This window comes from Amblyomma mixtum, chromosome 4 (genome assembly GCF_055824585.1).
Source record: "Amblyomma mixtum isolate Tamu chromosome 4, ASM5582458v1, whole genome shotgun sequence".
In the NCBI taxonomy this organism is placed as follows: Eukaryota; Metazoa; Arthropoda; class Arachnida; order Ixodida; family Ixodidae; genus Amblyomma; species Amblyomma mixtum.
In genome coordinates, this window is record NC_143015.1 from 138,084,005 (window position 1) to 138,103,516 (window position 19,512).

General features: G+C 44.0%; 1 protein-coding gene across 1 annotated transcript; it reads right to left on the minus strand.

The window, feature by feature from the left end:
* Positions 1 to 15,340: 15,340 nt before the first annotated feature.
* SmF (small ribonucleoprotein particle protein SmF) lies at positions 15,341 to 15,885 on the minus strand. Its single transcript, XM_089585822.1, has one exon. The coding sequence runs from the start codon at positions 15,766 to 15,768 to the stop codon at positions 15,505 to 15,507; it is 264 nt and encodes an 87-aa protein (XP_089441948.1). The 5' UTR covers positions 15,769 to 15,885; the 3' UTR covers positions 15,341 to 15,504.
* Positions 15,886 to 19,512: the final 3,627 nt, after the last annotated feature.

Sequence of the window (19,512 nt, forward strand, 5' to 3'; positions counted from 1 at the left end):
CAACACGGAATGAACAGAAGCCAGTGTCGACCCATTTTAATCAACGCCATCACAAATTCGACGAACTCAAATTGGTCATTCCTCAGTCAGGCTTCAAATCGACTAGGGATAGAAAATACAGAGAAGCATTCCTAATCCACAAATTTAAAACACTGCAACCAACAGGGATTAACATGTCTAGAGGAAACCTGGAATCTCTCAGGTACATTCCAGGGTTAGCATAATTTTAAATTAACAAATGTCTTGCACGTGGTTCCCCGCAGGGGGGCATCTGCAGCATGCAGACGTTGGTGAGTGGCGACACCACAGGGTTAACCCGAGCATCCGCAGGGACATCCCCGCAGGGGGATGATGGTGAACAATGCGTCACCACGGACCCGAGCATCCGCGCTTAGCCGTGCGTGGCATCGCCGTGTCCGGGGAAAAGGGGATCCTGGTGGTTGAGCCGATGCCGAGCGTTTGGACCCTTAAGGCCCCTCGGCGGAGGCAACACACCACTTTGGCCCCAGCTTCCTGTAGACGGCACCTCCGGCCTGACCCGACCGGGGGAAATCGGCAGTCGCCTTTTCCTGTCCTCCCCTCTATCTTTCACTTTCCTATTTCCTTTCTTACAACTTTCCTGTATCCTCCTCTCTTCTTCGTTTTTTCCTCTTTTTCCTGGCGGCGAGGGTTAACCGTGTGTGACCAACTACCCTGAGTTGAGTCATATTAGGTTATAGTTAAGGTGTACAGCTGGCGTGGGCAGGACTTTCTTTCAAGTTCCTGTCGCGTCCCCTTGTTGGACTCCATGGTGGGTGGCTGGCACCATGACCGAAAAACATCAATTTTTTATGGCTCCCCCCCTTTCCAAACACGATCGCTCTCTCAAAAGAGGGCGGAACGAAGCAGCAGACTTTTTCACGAAAAAGAAACAAACTTTCACAAAATTTCATGTTATAAACAGTAACTCTGAAGAAAAGCAAGCTCGAATCATATCCCCATTTCTTGTTACTAAATGCTTAACAGATACCTTGGGGCCTGGCTACAAGGTATCCACAATGTCCAGCGGCGACCTACTCCTTGAACTACGCGAGAGCATCCAGTGCTCGAAACTCATAAAAATTGCTTCTGTAGGCGACATCTCTGTCTCCGTTACTCCCCACCGATCCCTCAACTCAGTCAAAGGCGTTATCTCAGAGGCTGACTTCATCCATCTAACAGAAACCGAAATGCTTCAAGGACTCTCCGATCAAAATGTAATTGACGTCCATAGGATCAAAATCCGCAAGGATAACAAGGAAATAGACACTAAACACATGGTCCTTACATTTAATACCAGCAGCCTGCCCGAAACAATCGAAGTAGGATACCTGAAAGTCAACGTAAGGCACTACATACCCAATCCCCGTCGCTGTTTCAATTGCCAGAAGTTTGGCCATGGCCAACAGCTGCCGCGGCCGCAAAACCTGCACGAAATGCGCGTTAAAGGACCACCAGTCTGAGGAATGTGACGCAGCACTACGCTGCGCAAACTGCGAAGGAGAGCACGCTGCGTACTCCAGGGCGTGTCCGTCCTGGAAAAAGGAGAAAGAAATCATCACCATAAAGACCAAAGAAAACATTTCATTTAAAGAAGCCAGAAGGCGTTTTGCACTCACAAATACATTCTCCTTCTCAGCAAAACCAAACTTCGCTGATGTGGTGCGCAGGGGCGTAGCACCACACAGCACTCCGGCACCTGCCGAGGCCAGTTGTACTGCGCCTGTGGCAGTGCCACCCACGCCCCAGGCAGGGACAGCGAAGGCTGCTCTGCCAACTCCAAGCCAGGGAGTGCCGGCCCATGGGCCAGCATCCCGCAGGACTTCCCCCCGTCGGGGGAGGCCCGACACCAACACATCCGCGGCTTCGCGGTCCTCCAGCACCTCTGGTGAGGTGATGGATACAACTCCCACTCCGCCCGGTTTGCAGCGGCGGACCGGCTCTCACGAGCGAAGAAAAGATAGAACCCCGGTAACGGGCCCAGAACAGTAAACTTCTTCCGTTCCATTCCCACCCAAAAACACAAACATGACATTTGTGGTTCAATGGAACTGTAGAGGAATGTTGAGGAACTACAGTGACATAACACATATTCTAGGGCCAGTGATGCCTCTAGCCCTATGTCTCCAGGAGACCAATCTTGGTCCACAACATTCAAATATCTTAAAACATTATACAACTTTCAGGCGTGATCGCGAATATGCAAATAGACTCTCGGGAGGCGTCGCAATCATCATCCAAAGCAGCGTCCCGGCTCAAGAAATCAAACTGAAAACAAAACTTGAGGCGGTTGCGGTTAGCGTCATCAGCTACAAAACCATAACAATATGTTCTGTATATCTTCCCCCACACATCACATTTACATGCCAAGATCTAGAAGGCCTGATCGATGAACTGCCGGAGCCATTTCTGGTAGTTGGCGATTTTAACGCTCACTCTCCGTTTTGGGGAAGCGAACGCTGTGACTCTAGAGGCCAAACAATCGAAGAGTTTATACTTTCGAATAATTTCTCTCTTTTAAATACGGGAAAAGCCACATATTGCTGTCCAAGCTCAGCAAAAATGAGCTCTCTCGATTTAGCTTTCGCATCACCATTACTTTTTAACGATTTTAAATGGGATGTTTTAAATGACCCCATGGGCAGCGATCACTTACCTACCGTCATCAGGCTCTCATCGTCCACTCCAATCATCCCCACAAGGCCACGGCGCTGGAAAATTCAGCTCGCCGACTGGTCACTCTTTACAAAAAGTGCCACTCTGGAAAAGGAATTTTGTGACGACCTCAGCACAGATGAAATTAATGAGAAGTTTACTGAATGCATAATATCGGCCGCAACACTCGCTATACCACAAACAACAGAACTTGCATAAAAGAAACACAAAGCGTGGTGGACACAAGAATGCACATTAACAAAAAAACAACAAAACAAAGCCTGGAGCGCTCTGCGTCGATATCCCACTGCAGAGAACTTACTTACCTTTAAGAAGGCAAAAGCCAGAGCGCGGTATGTGTGAAGAAATGCAGAGAAAACCTCTTGGCAGAAATATGTCTCTTCAATAAACAGCTCAACAACATCAAAGAAAATGTGGGAAAAACTTCGTAAATTTACTGGTGACCATACCCCTTTCACACTTCCGCTCTTGACAGCACCCGGGACACAAACATGGTTAGAAGAACAGGCCAACATATTGGGCAAGCATTTTGCTGAGATCTCAAGCTCATCCAACTACACACATTTCAGAAACACAAAGCAATAGCTGAAAAACAAAAATTCCCATCCGGAGCAGGTATACATGAGGATTACAATTAGCCTCTCACACTGCGAGAATTAAATAAGGTATTATCTTCTGGAAAAAAGACAGCACCAGGACCAGACAACGTGCATTACGCTATGCTTGCCCATCTCTCCGAGGCTGCTGTAGAGGCACTGTTAAAATTCTTTAATAAAATCTGGATAACTAGAAATATACCTGACGAGTGGAAAAAAGCAGTCATAATACCTTTTCTGAAACCCGGAAAACCACCAACAAGTCCTAGCAGTTACAGACCAATAGCCCTCACCAGCTGCATTGCTAAATCTTTTGAAAGTGTAATAAACATTAGACTGACCTTCATACTTGAATCTCGGCAACTATTAGATACACACCAATGTGGGTTTAAAAAAGCATGCTCCACCACAGATCACCTTGTCCGCCTAGAAAACACCATCCGGGAGGCGTTCATCCACAAGCAGCACTGTATTGGGGTCTTCTTCGACTTGGAGAAGGCCTACGATACCACGTGGAAGTTCGGCATCCTCCGTGACCTAGCAGAGCTAGGTATCCGCGGCAGGATGTTGAACTGCTTGAACGACTTCCTGGCTAACCGCACATTCCGAATCCGCCTAGGAGCAACTCTCTCCATGACTTTCACCCAAGAGAACGGCGTACCCCAGGGGTGTATTCTAAGCACTACACTGTTCATAATAAAAATGAATTCCTTAGCTAAAGCAATACCCAAGTCCATAATGTATTCAGTTTATGTAGATGACCTACAAATAGCATGCACATCCTCCAGCATATCAACCTGTGAGAGAAAAATACAAATCACACTAAATAAACTAGGTGCTTGGGCAGACAGAAATGGATTTAAATTTTCTCCTCAAAAAACAGTAGCTGTTCTTTTTTCATTGCGACGAGGCCCACAGGTCGATCCCAATCTATACCTGAATCACACTGCGCTACCAATTAAACAAGAATACAAATTTTTAGGCCTAACTTTCGTCAAGAAACTCACATTTCTACCACACATTAACCACCTTAAAAAGAAAGCTTCTCAAGCCCTCAATATTTTAAAAGTTCTCTCACGGAAGCGGTGGGGGTCTGATAGAGCAAGCCTTTTACAAATATATTGCTCTCTGGTGCGCTCCAAGCTGGACTACGGGTGCATAGTATATGGTTCGGCAAGAGCATCCTACTTAAAAAGATTAGACCCCATTCATAATCTTGGTCTGCGCCTATCATCTGGAGCATACAGAACGTCACCAGTAGTTAGCCTTTACGTTGAAACTAATGAAGCCGCTCTTGAGGATCGAAGAATCGCCCTTACATGCTCATACGTCTTAAAAATCCGTTCTCTTCCGAAACATCTCTGCCACCCAATTGTCACCAAGTGCCCATGTAAAAGATTATTCATCAACAAACCACATTCTATCAGGCCATTACTACTGCGCTTTGAAGATAAATGCGAAGAGCTAACAGTACTAGATGCCCTACCGAATATTGCACAAAGGAATGAATATTTACCACCATGGTACAGCCTGCCTTCAGTATGCGACCTCACAATGACACATTTAGATAAAAAGCAAACGCCGAATGAGTACATATTACAGGAATTCTTTGCACTACAAGAAAAGTATGACACCTACATTGAATTATATACCGATGGCTCAAAAACAGAAAGTCACGTTGGAAGTGCAGTAATCCAAGGAAAAAATAAACAGATAATGCGACTACCAGAATGCGCATCGGTTTTTACTGCTGAGTGTTATGCCATCTTTGTAGCTGTAGAAAAAATAGTAAGAGAGAACATCAAAAATAGCACCATTTACACCGATTCCCTGAGTATGCTTAAAGCACTGCACTCCAGAAATGCTGCTGAACCCATAATAGGAAACATCATACATAACATAATTAAAATCACAAAACAAAATCATAACATTAAATTCTGCTGGGTTCCTAGCCATGTTGGAATTGTGGGCAATGAGAAAGCAGATGTATGCGCTGCACAAGCCCGGAATGGCCAAATAAAGCAAGTGAACATACCGTACAGGGATTGTTTAAAGTTTATCACCAGTAAACTCAGAAATAAGTGGCAGGCTGCATGGCAAGATAACGTAAACAACAAACTACATTCTGTGAAACCAATTTTAGGGGAATGGCAATCATGTAGGCATCAAGAACGTTTTACCGAAGTTATTTTATGTCGGTTCCGCATTGGACACACCCACCTCACGCACAGCTTTCTACTAACCAAACAAAACAAACCTCTCTGTGAAATGTGTGGTGCTGAACTCACGGTGAACCACATTTTAATTTCATGTATCAAACTAGAAGAACTAAGAAAGAAATATTTTACAACATTTTACAGGGAAAGCATCCCATTACACCCCATGTTACTTTTAGATGATCGAGCACTGGTTGACTTCTCTTGTATGTTTAGGTTTCTCAAGGAAGCCAGCATTTAAAACAAACTCTAAGCATAAAAAGCTTCACTTTTAACAAAAACTCCAACCTTGTGTTTGGCGCATCATAGCCTCAGTTGCTTTTGCGCCATTAAAATCAATATAACTAACTAATCTTGCACGTGGTCAGACCATTTCCTAGAACCTCGCATAAGTATATTACTGCTCTTTTCACCCTTCCCATGTCATATCTTCCACCACATTTCCCGCCTTCTCACCGTCTCCCTTTTTTCACCCTTTATTTCTTTTTTTTCCTGCTATCAGTTCTCGGAAACCATGACATTCCTGTTACCCCCTCCAGCCCCCACCTTTTGGCTTTCTCTGAACTCTAGCCATTCTCCCCCCCCCCCCCTGCCTTGTCCTTCCTTAGAAATGCCCTCCCCTTTCTTTCTCCTTCCAGTGCCAGCCTATTTTGTTTGCCTTGTTCTCATTTCCCTGTGCCACGCTGACTAATCCTCTTATCTGAGTTTTACAGGTCCACCCAGCGCCTCCCCCCCGTCGCAGCCCCTTTAAAGCCTTTGTTCATTACACACCCCCCGGGTATACGTTTTTCCAATATTGCAGCTTAACGAATCAAGATTCACCTCCCTCCCCTTCCTGACACGCATCCCCTCTCACACCACTTTCCTTCCCCACCCCCGGGGCCTTCCTCCTCGGAGCGAAGGCCCTATTTATTCCCTGCCAATGATGAACGCTTTGCCCAGACGAAGACAAGTCCCCTTGTCGAAACGTTGGCTCAAGCAACCTGAGGTTTTCCCCTCCCTTGTTCATTTTGTGATCAGCTATATTGAAGGGTAGTTTGGAAAAAATTAACTGTATTCATACCTTTGTGCTGCATATAAAGTGATTTTTGCAGATACGGTGATTTGAGGAGCCTCTGGGTCCCCTTAGGGGAGAATTGGCAGCGCTTTATTTGCTAGTCTTTCTGGGGCCTCTTTTTAGTACTTGCATTGTTTATCGTTGCATTGTTTAACATGCAGAAAACCAAAGTAATGTTCAATAGCCTTGCAAGGGAACAGCAGTTCGCAATTGGTAGCGAGGTGCTAGAAGTAGTAAGAGAATATGTCTACTTAGGGCAGGTAGTGACCGCAGATCCGGATCATGAGAGGGAAATAACTAGAAGAATAAGAATGGGGTCGAGCGCATATGGCAGGTTCTCTCGGGTCATGAATGGTAGCTTACCAATATCCATGAAGAGAAAAGTATATAACAGCTGTATCCTACCGGTGCTCACCTATGGGGCAGAAACGTGGAGGCTAACAAAGAGGGTTCAGCTTAAGTTAAGAACAACGCAGCGAGCTATGGAAAGGAAAATGATAGGTGTAACGTTAAGAGATCGGAAGAGAGCGGAGTGGGTGAGGGAGCAAACGCGGGTTAATGATATCCTAGTTGAAATCAAGAGGAAGAAATGGGCTTGGGCAGGGCATGTAATGCGAAGGCAAGATAACCGCTGGTCCTTAAGGGTAACGGAGTGGATTCCTAGAGAAAGCAAACGTAGCAGGGGACGGCAGAAAGTTAGGTGGGCGGATGAGATTAAGAAGTTTGCGGGGATACAGTAGCGGCAAATAGCAAAGGACAGGGTTAATTGGAGAAACATGGGAGAGGCCTTTGCCCTGCAGTGGGTGTAGTCAGGCTGATGATGATGATGATTGTTTATCGGCGCTGTAGAAGCCTGGCCTGGCTCTAAACACTTGCCATTTCTCGTATAGAATCAGCGGGAGGAACGTTTGTTCTTGTTTTGAACATGTTGGTTGTTTCTGAATATGCCTTGTGTTTTGTTTGTCCGTTTGTTAAGCACTGCCGATGATGTTCTTCATTAGGTCACGTGTTAAAAACTGATGGCAGGTGTTCCGCTCTAGTATGTCTGGATAAAACAATAACATCCATCTTAAAACCAAGCCTTGTGGCACCCTGGCTGAAACCTATCCCATTTAGGCGACCATGCAGAGGAGTGACCTCAAATCACTCTTGCCAAGACAAGTCAGGATCAGCACAACTTCTTCCCATATGTACAGCTTATCTTTACAAACTTTAGAACATAGGTGCACACGTGAACGCATCATTATGCTGCACAAGATCGTTCACACGTCATCTGGCATTCAGGCACCCTTCACATTTGTGTCCTCAAGCGCACGTGCAACCCGACGGAACCACCCAACAACAAACTTGGACACTGGGACACTGGTCTTGAAAAGAAAATTTTATTAATTTAGTCATAGTTATGAAATTTTCAGGGCACATGTATTTTTGAGCGCTGATTCTAGATATGTCGTTTAATTTCATGTAAAACAATTCCTTGAGCACTTATGCACTTTTTATGCAAGTATTTTGTGGAGAGTTTTGAAGAAAATTTGCTGCAGGAAACTCGCTGAAATGTATGTGATTGGGTTCTCGTGACACCAAGAAATACAATAAGGGTAAAATTATCGTCCTGGCTATCATAGAACTGGAGTAAAAGGGTACTGAAGCTGCCTCTTCAAAAACATGAATACACACTTTCCTTCTCATTTCTGAAGCGACAACTTCAAAACTCTATAACTCAAGTTCTATGATAGGCAGGAAGACAATTTCACCCTTATTGTATTCCTTGGTGTCAAGAGAACCCAATGGCATACATTTCAGCAAGTTTCCCGCAGCAAATTTTCTTCAAAACTCTCCGCAAAATACTATCATAAAATGTGCATAAGTGCTCAAGGAATTGTTTTGCATGAAATTAAATGACACATTTAGAATCAGCACACAAAAATACATATTCCCTGAAGATTTCGTAACTGTGACTTCATTAATAAAAATTGTTTTTCAAGACCAGTGTCCCCCCTTAAACATTGTTCCCTTCAAACCACATATAGATTGTTTTAAATTTTATTTTTTTCCTCTAACTGTTGAAATTTGGAATAGATTGGACAGTTCAATTCGTTCATTGCCAATTGAAGAGTTTGTTGTTCAGTTGCCTGACAATTTGACCTGTTGATCGGTATTTAATGCTTCTGTATTATCTATCTCTATGCTACCCATGTTATTTGTTTTTACTAATGTATTTACCCACTCCAGCTATGTCTCTCCTCAGAGACAGCAGTATTTGTAAATAAATAATAAATAAATAAACTGCGCTAGGTCCCATTGGAAAAAGTGCTCAGTGTTTGACAGCAGTCTAACTTGGGACATTTCACAAACAAGTACTTGCATCTTGTGAGCTGCCACTTGATGTTCTGGCTTCTTTCTGGAGCTATATGGCTAGCATACCTCATTGTTATGACTCTTTAGAAGTAACCAGTGGCATGTGAACAAAAAGTGCCCCAAAAATAGTTTCAGCCACTTTATCCCCGCAAACTTCTTAATCTCATCCGCCCACCTAACTTTCTGCAGCCCCCTGCTATGCTTGCCTTCTTTTGGTGTCCACTCCGTTACCCTTAATGACCATCGGTTATCAAGCCCTTGCATTGCATGCCCTGCCCAGGCCCATTTCTTCTTGATTTCGACTAGGATGTCATTAGCCTGCGTTTGTTCCCTCACCCACCCTGCCCTCTTCCGATCTCTTAACGTTACACCTATCATTTTCCTTTCCATAGCTCGCTGCGTTGTCCTCAATTTAAGTTCAACCCTTCTCATAAGCCTCCACGTTTCTGCCCCTGCCCTGCCGCAGTGGCTCCGTGGTTATGGTGCTCGGCTACTGGCCCGGAAGACGCGGGTTCCATCCCGGCCGCGGTGGTTGAATTTCTTTGGAGGCGAAATTCTAGAGGCCCGTGTGCTGTGCAATGTCAGTGCGCGTTAAAGAACCCCAGGTGGTCGAAATTTCCGGAGCCCTCCACTACGGCGTCGCTCATAGTCTGAGTTGCTTTGGGACGTTAAACCCCAATAAACCAAACCAAACGTTTCTGCCCCATAGGTGAGTACCGGTAAGGTATACAGCTTTTGTACACTTTTTTCTTCAGTGAAATTGGTAAACTGACATTATGAGAGAACCAGCAAAATATGCTGCATCCAATTCTGATTCTTCTAGTTATTTCTCTCTTGGAATCGGGATCTGCGGTCACTACCTGCCCAAAGTAGATGTATTCCCTTACCACTTCCAGTACCTAGCTACTAAATGTAAACTACTGTTCCCCTTGCGAGACCGTTGAACATTTTTTTGGTTTTCTGCGTATTAATTTTTGTATGCTACTGCTGCATATGAATGCCAGCAGAAATTTGTTCTGCATTAAAATAGTATTCATGAATAAGAATGAATACTGTTTTTAATGCAGTGAAAATTTTTGCTACAAATGGTCGTTTCCTGCATTAGCGGCATCCAGTGAGTGACTACGCCCGTGCAAAGAAAGCAATGTTGTCTCCGACTTCCGAAGAAGCAGACCGAGCATTGGAAGAAGTGTGCCAAAACATCTATGTTAAGAACAGTTCAACAGAACATTTGCAAGACATGTGCATATGTGAAAGTGATAGCACTTTGCTAGATGTGTGTGAGCTGTGCGCGTGGAAGACAGTCGATCGCCGTGTGTGACACCCTCATGCAAGCTAATGTGTGCTTTTGCTACGTTAACATTCGTCCTTAATAAAAGTAATACTTTTCCATCTGTGTGTGTGGTTTGTTCCTTGACGTACTAGTTCAAGGCCTGTGAAAACACGAATGTCGATTAGACGGAACTGAGGATCAAGCGCCCGAGACATACTTTGACCAGAGGCATCATTAGGCTCAGCAGCAACCCCCTCCCCAAGCATCAGTTCCTCTGTGCTCGTGCCCAGCTACAGTATGGAGTTCTCACTGCACCCTTCATACAACAGATAATTCAGTAAAACAGTTGAAACATGCAGTTTGTGCATCTGTTTAAAGTTTATTTTATGAGAAGCAGAGAAATTGAAGGCACATTTTAATTTTTAGAAGGCAGCACTAACACAGAAATACCGCACCAGATGTTTTGTTTAAGTGTGTATGAATGTCAGATTTTGACTGCAAAGCGAATAATTGGTTGTGAATTGAGGGGAATATTTGCAGTTTATTTTAACCTATACACGTAGTTCAAACTGAAGAAGTGTGTTCCTAAAACACAGCCATGAAAAAAGAAATGGAACGCATGTATTGCATATATACTTGTCATCATCATTTAAAGCACTCTGGGGTCCAGCTGAGGGAGAAATGAGTTATGTTGGGTAACATAACTTCTTTCCTTTTTATATTATATTCACCTCAAAGCCATCTGTCCTACTCAATACTAATCTCACAAATTTCAACTTATGATTCAATTTTAAATTTACAAGCCCTTATTTTTTCAGCACCATATCGCAGCTTCCCGAGTCTCATTCACTCACTAATAGTGGGTGTAGGCTGTGTTCTTTAATTCTGAGGCTAAGAACAACTATATTAGTAGAGCTGATGAATGCTCGCATTTCAGCTTTAGTTGAATTGTGCATTTTGGCCACAAAAGCTTAATATCATGGTCATGGGAGCCCTCACTGACATGAATTGCTCCACATCGAATTGACTGCCGATTGATTACGTCATCATTAATATTGTCTTGCTGTCGCGTCCTTTAGCTCTCTCGTGCATGCTTGTTGATTCGTTAATTACTGAAAGCCATGCTTCTGCTCAAAAAGTGAAATGAGATGGGCACTAAACCACACGTCGTGGACATTTGTGGCATTCAGCTCTTCCTCTAATCCTCTCTCTTCTATCCTCCTCATTTTGCAGCCCTTACAAAGGCAGCAAAATGAATCAACACGAGTGAACTGTCATGCCCCAGCAACTTAAACACCTCTTCACTACCTTGGTGTCGCTGCTCATTGGACACTGTCTTTGCAGATATCACTCAGGCTTAGTTTGCTGGTGTTTGGTTGTTCAATTGAGTGGTGTTTGTCAGTGCTGCACAAATTTCTGATTTTCAGGTTTAAAATAGAAAGGCTGAATTTTCTGCCGAAGCTCGATAGGTGTTGGCCGAGGTTGTCCTGGTGGTTCAGCTTATCTGCAAGGCACTGTGTGGAGTTCCGTTAACGTTATTTCTTCTCAAGTAGTGCAGTGCAAACGGCTTTACAGCTGCTGCATATGGTTTCTTTCGTGGTTGCTGGTCGTTTTCTTGTTGGGTGTTGCTTTCCTATGCACCAACTAGCTAACAAGCAGATTCTTCCGCTACCGCTTGAAGACTGGCGTTTCATATATAGGTTCTTCATAGGCATCCATCACATCAACGAAAGGTAGCTCCAGGTGTATATTTCTGGGCACATTCAAGCAGGACTTGCTTTTGGGCCACGCATCACACAGACATGTTGTTGCTGACCATTGGCTTGACTCTGCCATCAAATTCAGCGTATGCATCATTTACTTTCTTTTACTTGAGGCTTGTTTCTCTGTCAAGGCGTCTTTCAATAATTTTAAGAACATTTTCTTAGGTCGAGCAGTCTACGGTTGCATTACTCTTAGTGTATATATTGAGTTCCATTTCATTGAAGTACAGAAACACTGTGGTGAAGGAGCCGCCGCGGTGGCTCAGCGGCTAAGGTGCTCGGCTGCTGACCCAAAAGACGCGGGTTCGATCCCGGCCGCGGCGGCTAGAATTTCTTTGGAGGAGAAATTCTAGAGGCCCGTGTACTGTGCGATGTCAGTGCACGTTAAAGAACCCCAGGTGGTCGAAATTTCCGGAGCCCTCCACTACGGCGTCTCTCATAGCCTGAGTCGCTTTGCGACGTTAAACCCCATAAACCATAAACCATAAACCATAAACTGTGGTGAAGGTGCAGAGTAGTTTATGCATTAATAGCTGAGAGTGTCACAGGCCCTTTCGTTCCTTCCTAAATTGATTTTTTTTGCCAGCAGCTGTGTTCTGTTGGCATCAAGAGCTTACAACTAGAGCCTTAAGGGGCCATGCGGGGCTAAAATCACAATTTTCACGAAAAAAAATCTTTTTAAATTTGTGTTGTCTTGGATTCCTGATTTATTAAAGGAACTGCTGACCAAGTTTGGTTGTTATATGCACGGTAGAAACAAAAAAAAATTAACTCTTTTCATGAGATGGTGGTGCGTATTCTTCATCGAAACTGCCCAAGAACATTTTTTTCAAGACGCGGCCACAGAGCGCTCAAGAAACTGAACTTGAGGTGAATGCCTACGTTAAGAAAGCTTGTTTTTTGCTCATTCTAGCCATGCAGACCTTCTATATAGAGTTCACGACACCACTAAACAAAAACTAAAAAAGGCATTTTTTCTGGCTGTGGCAAATGACGATTGGCTGGCAAACTGAAAGAGAAGCTTGTATTGGTGGAAATGCAGCGTAATGCCTTCCAACGCTGTTTTCACGCCGCTTGGAGCTTCACTAAGCCAGACTTTGTTCTGGCTGTGTTCACCGCTGGCTATTTTTTTATCTTTCCATTCACCCATGGAAAGCATTTCATGAGCACAGAAAACAGAAAGACAGAAAGAAAATGAAAACTTGAAACAATGGCCACAGAGAACCGTTGTATTCGAACAGGAGGGCCCAGCCTACGCAGTAGGCTACTTTGATAAGTTATTTTTAGCTATAAAATGAAGCAGCACGTTCCGAAATTTCGAATTTATTGTTCTCAGTTTGCACTTTTTGGGAAAACAAAAACATTAGGAAAACTATCATTTCCAAACTGCTCAACCAAAAGCTGCTTTCAAGGTGGTTTCTAGACTGGAATTTTGTCAGGAACAAGGTGAGGTACTTTTTCGATCCCTAAGTCTTTCATAACACAAAAATTTACCATCTCTCACATACGAAGTACACTTCTAAAAACTATTTCTAAAAACTATTTTTCTGTGAGAGTTCTCTCTGAATTGAAACCACTGTTATTGTATGAGGTAGGCTGCGAGAGCTTAAAATTGTTTCGTAAGGCTACCTTTCTCTTCTCAGTAATACCTTTAGTTCGCGTGAATTTTCATTGAATAAAGCAAATATCCCCTAAAGAATTTGCGTCCACATTTGTGGACATGACCTGAGCAATATCAAATCTCGCCTATACTAGGACAATTTCCACAAATTTGGACACAAAAATTGTGTCCAAGTCTGAAAAGTCTTGCACAGAAAGGTATCAAGTCATGCATGCAAAATGGCGCAGAAATCATTTTTTTTTAATGCATAGTTCCATGTTCTATGGTAGCTCTGGTAAGGCTTTCGTGAGTGCCCATTTTCATTTGCTTGTTTTGCAAACATAAATCCTTTACAATGCCTAAAATGCGTTGATTTGTTTACTGTGACAGGAATGAGTTACAAGAAATATAATCAAGAACTCAAAAATAATGTTCAGTCACAAAGTGAATATCACCTAAATATCTCCTGCTTGGGCCAAAGCTGTCCTGCAGTATTTCGAAGTACATAAATTAAAAAATGAGGACCCGATAAAAACTGTGTAACTGATCATCAGGAAAGATTCTAATTTTTTTTCTGTGCATTCTTGACATACTCCTTACAAGGAGTATTTTCTCCCTTCTGGATCATAATTCACACCTCAAGGGATATTTTACCAAGAATACACCATTAGCAAACCTGAAAATGATGTAGTATTTTGTACTCCAGAATCAAGCATTGACACATTACTGAAGGGACATTATAGGTAACCAAGGTATCTGAAAGATAGCATGCTGACCGTGCCCCAAGAGAAAGGCTGGTTTCCAGACACACGGAATGTCGGAATAATTCTGTAGATGCCTAAGACATGCAAGCCTGAGAGTAGCACCATAAAATGTGATATTTGGAACTCAGTTGGCTGCAAAACAGAGGCGTCAAATTCTCCAAGAAATCAACAGCTCTGCATGGTGTGTGCATGTAAAATGCTGGCCAGACCAACTCAGTGGTGGTTGCTGCTCCATAAAAACAGTGGGGCAGATTAGCGAAACAAGCAACTGTCAGAATTTATATATTGACAGTACAAAACAGACTGTGCAGAGTTCTTAAATACATTTGACAGGTCTGCATTCCACCCTCAGAATCAAACCTTATCAATTCTCGAGTAAGGACTGGGTATGGAACGCAATTACTTCAGTGGCAAATTCCCCATTTCAACTGTTACCGTGATAAAGTTGATATAATAGATAAACCATTCTCCTTGCTCACCTTCAGGAAAGAAAGCGTTGTTTTTGTGGCACATATATGATTACTTCTGTTCTATTCTTGTTGTTTTATTGCATTTACTGCGCTACAAACTGTTCTCTCATTTAATGCAAATGATTGCTTTCGTGTGTTACTGCTCCTGGTAATTATTGCATTTATATGTACCACATCCATGACCTGTTAAGACTATTTTTGCTTCTGCATGCATGCTGACGTGTGTTGCACTAACAGTGGTGCCAAAGGCCTAGTCAGGCGACTTGTATGTCACCTTTTGCCTCAGCTCCACAGCAACACTATATGCCGACTTCTCAATAAATTAAAAATAATAAAATCAAGTGACACGCTGAGCTCATATATTCTGTTCGCTTTCATAACAAAACTAAACTACGTTAGAGCACTTTAATTCGAGCAGGTTAGAGCTGACGTGATCACCTTTTCAGGCTATGAGGGACGCCGTAGTGGAGGGCTCCGGAAATTTCGACCACCGGAAATTTCGGCACAGTACACGGGCCTCTAGAATAAGAAACAAAAAATCAATGCCAGTAACGAAGACAGAACAGATTTATGGACACATTATGGATGATTACAATGAGCAGAGGCTTCTTCCTTTTTTCTGTACAAAATGACGGCACCATCTTCACACAAGGCGCAGACGCAACACTGATCTTCGAGAACGCCGCACACTGCCGTAGGCGACCACGGACGCATCAGTCCTTCATCTCGCCGTCCTCTTCTTCCTCTTCGACGCCCCTGACGTAGAGGACGTTGTTGCAGCGGACGAGTACTTCGCCCAGGTTGCCGGTGCAGTTGCCGTCGATGTACTCCTCGGTGTTGGCCAGCTGCAGGTTCATGTAGCCGTCGACGGATACGAGGTAGCCCTTGTACTCCATGCCCCACTTGAGCTTCACCATCACCGGCTTGCCGGTCAGGCTGTTGAGGAATGGCTTTGGGTTGAGAGGCAGCGATGCCATCGTGCCGGAGCTTTTCCGTTTCCCCCAGGAGCCAAAACAAAATCGCAAACGTCACCGAAACGCACAAAGACGCCGGTAAGCACGCGCTTCGAATGAAATAGCCGCTCCAACTTGGATGCGGATTGAGTTGGATCGACGGTCTAGAACGATCGCGTTGGCGCTTTTGATTCAATTTTGTAATGAGCTAAGATAATGACTACTGTTTGTATGCACACCAGAAAAAAAAAAGTTAAATGTTAAAAAAAGTTTTTGTTAATACACACAGTACGTCTGATGTACCTAGATGATGATGAGTATTACAAATGTGGCGGCATCTAGGCACAAACATAAAAAGCTCTTGATGCATTCTTGGCGCCATTTACAAAGTTTGTTTTGAGGCAGAAGTAGTTCAACCTTTGCAATGCACAAGCATATTTCTTTTCACCGAGTATCTTTGCGTAAATTATGAGAGCCGAGGGCTACATTTAGGTCTGGCTCACGCAGTTTTTAATTGTTGTGAGAGGAGACTTCTAAACTCGGCAGCTCGCATGTTGTGCGCGCGCGCGTGAATGTGTTCTAAACAAGCGTTTTGCTGATATAACGCAATTATTCGTTAAACCCGTGCAGTGCTATTGACGTTCCTTCATGCTTCATTAAACTAACCATGATGTCCTTCTCTCGTTGAGCTGTACTCTCAACGCGCTGCTGTTTTAGAGTCGCCACTCGTGACAGCTCGCAGGTTACGTGACGTGAGCAGCCTCTTCCCGTTAGATCACGACAAGAGTCCCCCAACAGTCTCTGTAACTGGACTTACTCGGTTACGCATAAACAGGACGCTTTGGATACATAAACACCATCCAACATACGTGGTAATCTACCAGACTTCCAGCCACCCATAAGGTGAGGATAGCGGCAGTTATATCGTAACCCCTACCTTCGTAATAAGGAAGCAATTACTCATTAGCATGCCATCCACCCAAGCGCAGACATGCGGCTACAAAGGAAAGCTGTATGGCTTTCACAGGAGCTTCGCAGAAGAAGAACAATTGGTTTCCTCCCCCAAGCGAGAACTTTTTGCCGGGAAAACTAATTTGACGTACATTTTTTCGGCTAAGACGTTCGTGGTAAATAAACGCTTCATTTTTCTCGTACATGCACCCACAGCGGTGGCGTTCAGCTGCTGAGCACGAGGTCGAAGTCACGGGACCGAATCCCGGCCGCGGCGGCCGTATCTCGACGGAGGCAAAATGAAAAAAAAAAAAAAATCCCTGTGCTGTGTTATGTCTGTGTATGTTTGGGAACTCCAGGTGGTCGAACTTAATACGGAGCCCACCACTGTACGTCTGTCATGCCTATATTCAGCTTGGGACGTCATACCATACCATATAAAACCATATCACACCACACCCACTCGCATATGCATGGAGATTTTCATATTCTACGTACCCGACTTACATTTCGCGAAAAATCTAATGACATCCTGACGAGATGGCGAGAAGGTTTTAGCGTGCTTGCTCACTCTTTATCAGGTGACTGTAAAAAACTTCTATGCTCTGGTGAGAGGTGAACGAATATTCGAAATTTTCGAATAGCGAATCGAATATAATCCCACCGATTCGCTGAAAGAATCAACTAGTGCACGTTCAAAATCATTCGAATATTCCATAAAATCGCGACACTCCGTGACGTATGTACCACGTGACAATAACTGCCCCACCCGCGCTGCTGTGCTCTCCGCTCCTCGCTGGAGTGGAGAGGGTGCGCTCCGACCGAAGCCGCCTGCCGCCATCTTACCAGAGGCAAAAAGCGCGCTTGGGGCCGGCTCGCGCCGCTGTTTCCCGGAGTTGTTTTGAAGATTCCACCAAAAACATTCAGTTTGTTTTAGATGCGTGTCACATGACAAAGCTTGTGCGGAACTCGTTGGCAACTGTAAGCCACCTTATTGGCATGGAAGGAAATCACGTGAAGTGGGCTTATATATAGTGGCATTGGAGGCATTACAACGTGGCGAAGGGTTGCGGCTTGGAAACAAGCTCACAAAAGTGCACGTCCAATGGGAAAAACAAAAAAATGAAAGTACGATATGCAGTACAAGCCCTGAGTGCTTGAGTTGCTGACGCCTTGGACTTCTGCGAACAAGTGCTCAAACTGCGACAGTTCAAGGGTGCCAGTGCAACATCTAAGTTCATTAGGCTTTTTGATCACTTGTTCGACATCATGAACTCTCAAACTCATTTGCATGATCATACAAGGCACCTCTTCGGAAGGAGAACGAAGGCTGCTGGAAGCTATTCTTTTCCGAGGCCCGTACCTACATACAAGGGCTAAGAGATCCGGCAGGACGTCCAGTTATACAGGGACTGAAAAAACCTGGGTTCGTTGGATTTTTGGTGTGTATGATCAGCACAGAAAAACTGAAAAAGAAAACGGAAAGTCTGTTCAACGATAACATGTGAACAGTGCATCGCAGCCGTGTATTCGGATGAGCTGCCACCTTTAATTAGGCAAAAGAGCCGAGGTGGACTTATTTCACCGGCGCAAGACGTTGTTAGTCTTAGTGAAGCAGTTGAAAAGGGGCTTCGACGGCTACAGGCAGAATATGATACAATTAAAATGGTGACGACAAGATCGAAACACCTCATCCTTGAAGTTCTGGGAGCCTCCACAGAGAAAAAGTGGTTTCAGAAACTGGAGGACCACAACCTTGACCCACTTGACAAACATATATATTTATAGCTTGTGCAAAAAAATCGCTGAAGAATATGTGAAAGTGAGAATACATCACATGACAAAAGAACGAAACCGTGAACTGATCAAAAACAAAGTGAGACCCACTTTTGTAGAGGGTGATTATTTCCAATCACCAGTAGGGTATTTGTCATGATGTTTTTGACCGCGTTTAAGATTTTTTTCTTAATATCTGCGCAGTTGAGCTGTCCTCTGCACATCTGTTGGCTGCCATGGTTGATTGAAAATAAACGTGTAAAACTAGAACCGCGCGTGTGCATTCCTTTCGAAATGCGAGCAGCTGCATCAGCAAAGCGAAAAGGCACGAGCACAGCTGCACTACGTTTTTCTCCATAAAATTTACATGCTTTTAGATGCCAGTTGGCTGCTAGTTGATGGAAACGAAACGTTTATAACTAGAATCACTCGTATTCGTTGCTCCGCAAATGCAAGCAACTTCATCCGCAGCGCGGAAAAGCACGATGCGACGCAGCGCGGAAAAGCACGATGCGACGCAGCGCTAAGCTTTTCTCCTTAATGCTGCTACGCTTGCCTTCTCTTGGAATCCACTGCATTATAGCAGGGGGTATCCAAAACATATCGAATGCAGGTTAGGCAAAAGAAAAGAAAATATGACGACAAATAACCCCAACAACAACAACAAAAAACAGACATACATGAGCACTAGTGCCCGCCACGTCACACATCAAACAAGAGTGTGCGGAACCTATCCACAGTGAAGCATTCAACGATCTCAGCACATAACTTGTTCTCCTCACTGATGGTCGGTGAAAAAAAAGAAAGGGTTTGAATGGATATGTCCGACGTTTAATTTCACGGATTTTTGGCTGATAAAAGTCGTCTGGATAAAACACGAGGTTCCAGCAAACACTGGTGTTTGCTACTGTTGAGCATTTGAAAAGAAATTCTACACAACATATCCAATGTGGAGTATTTTCTACGCTTAGATAAGGGATCCCAAGCAAGACGGGCCTTGAGAACCGTGACACTAGTTAAAAAATTATACGATGCCAGCAC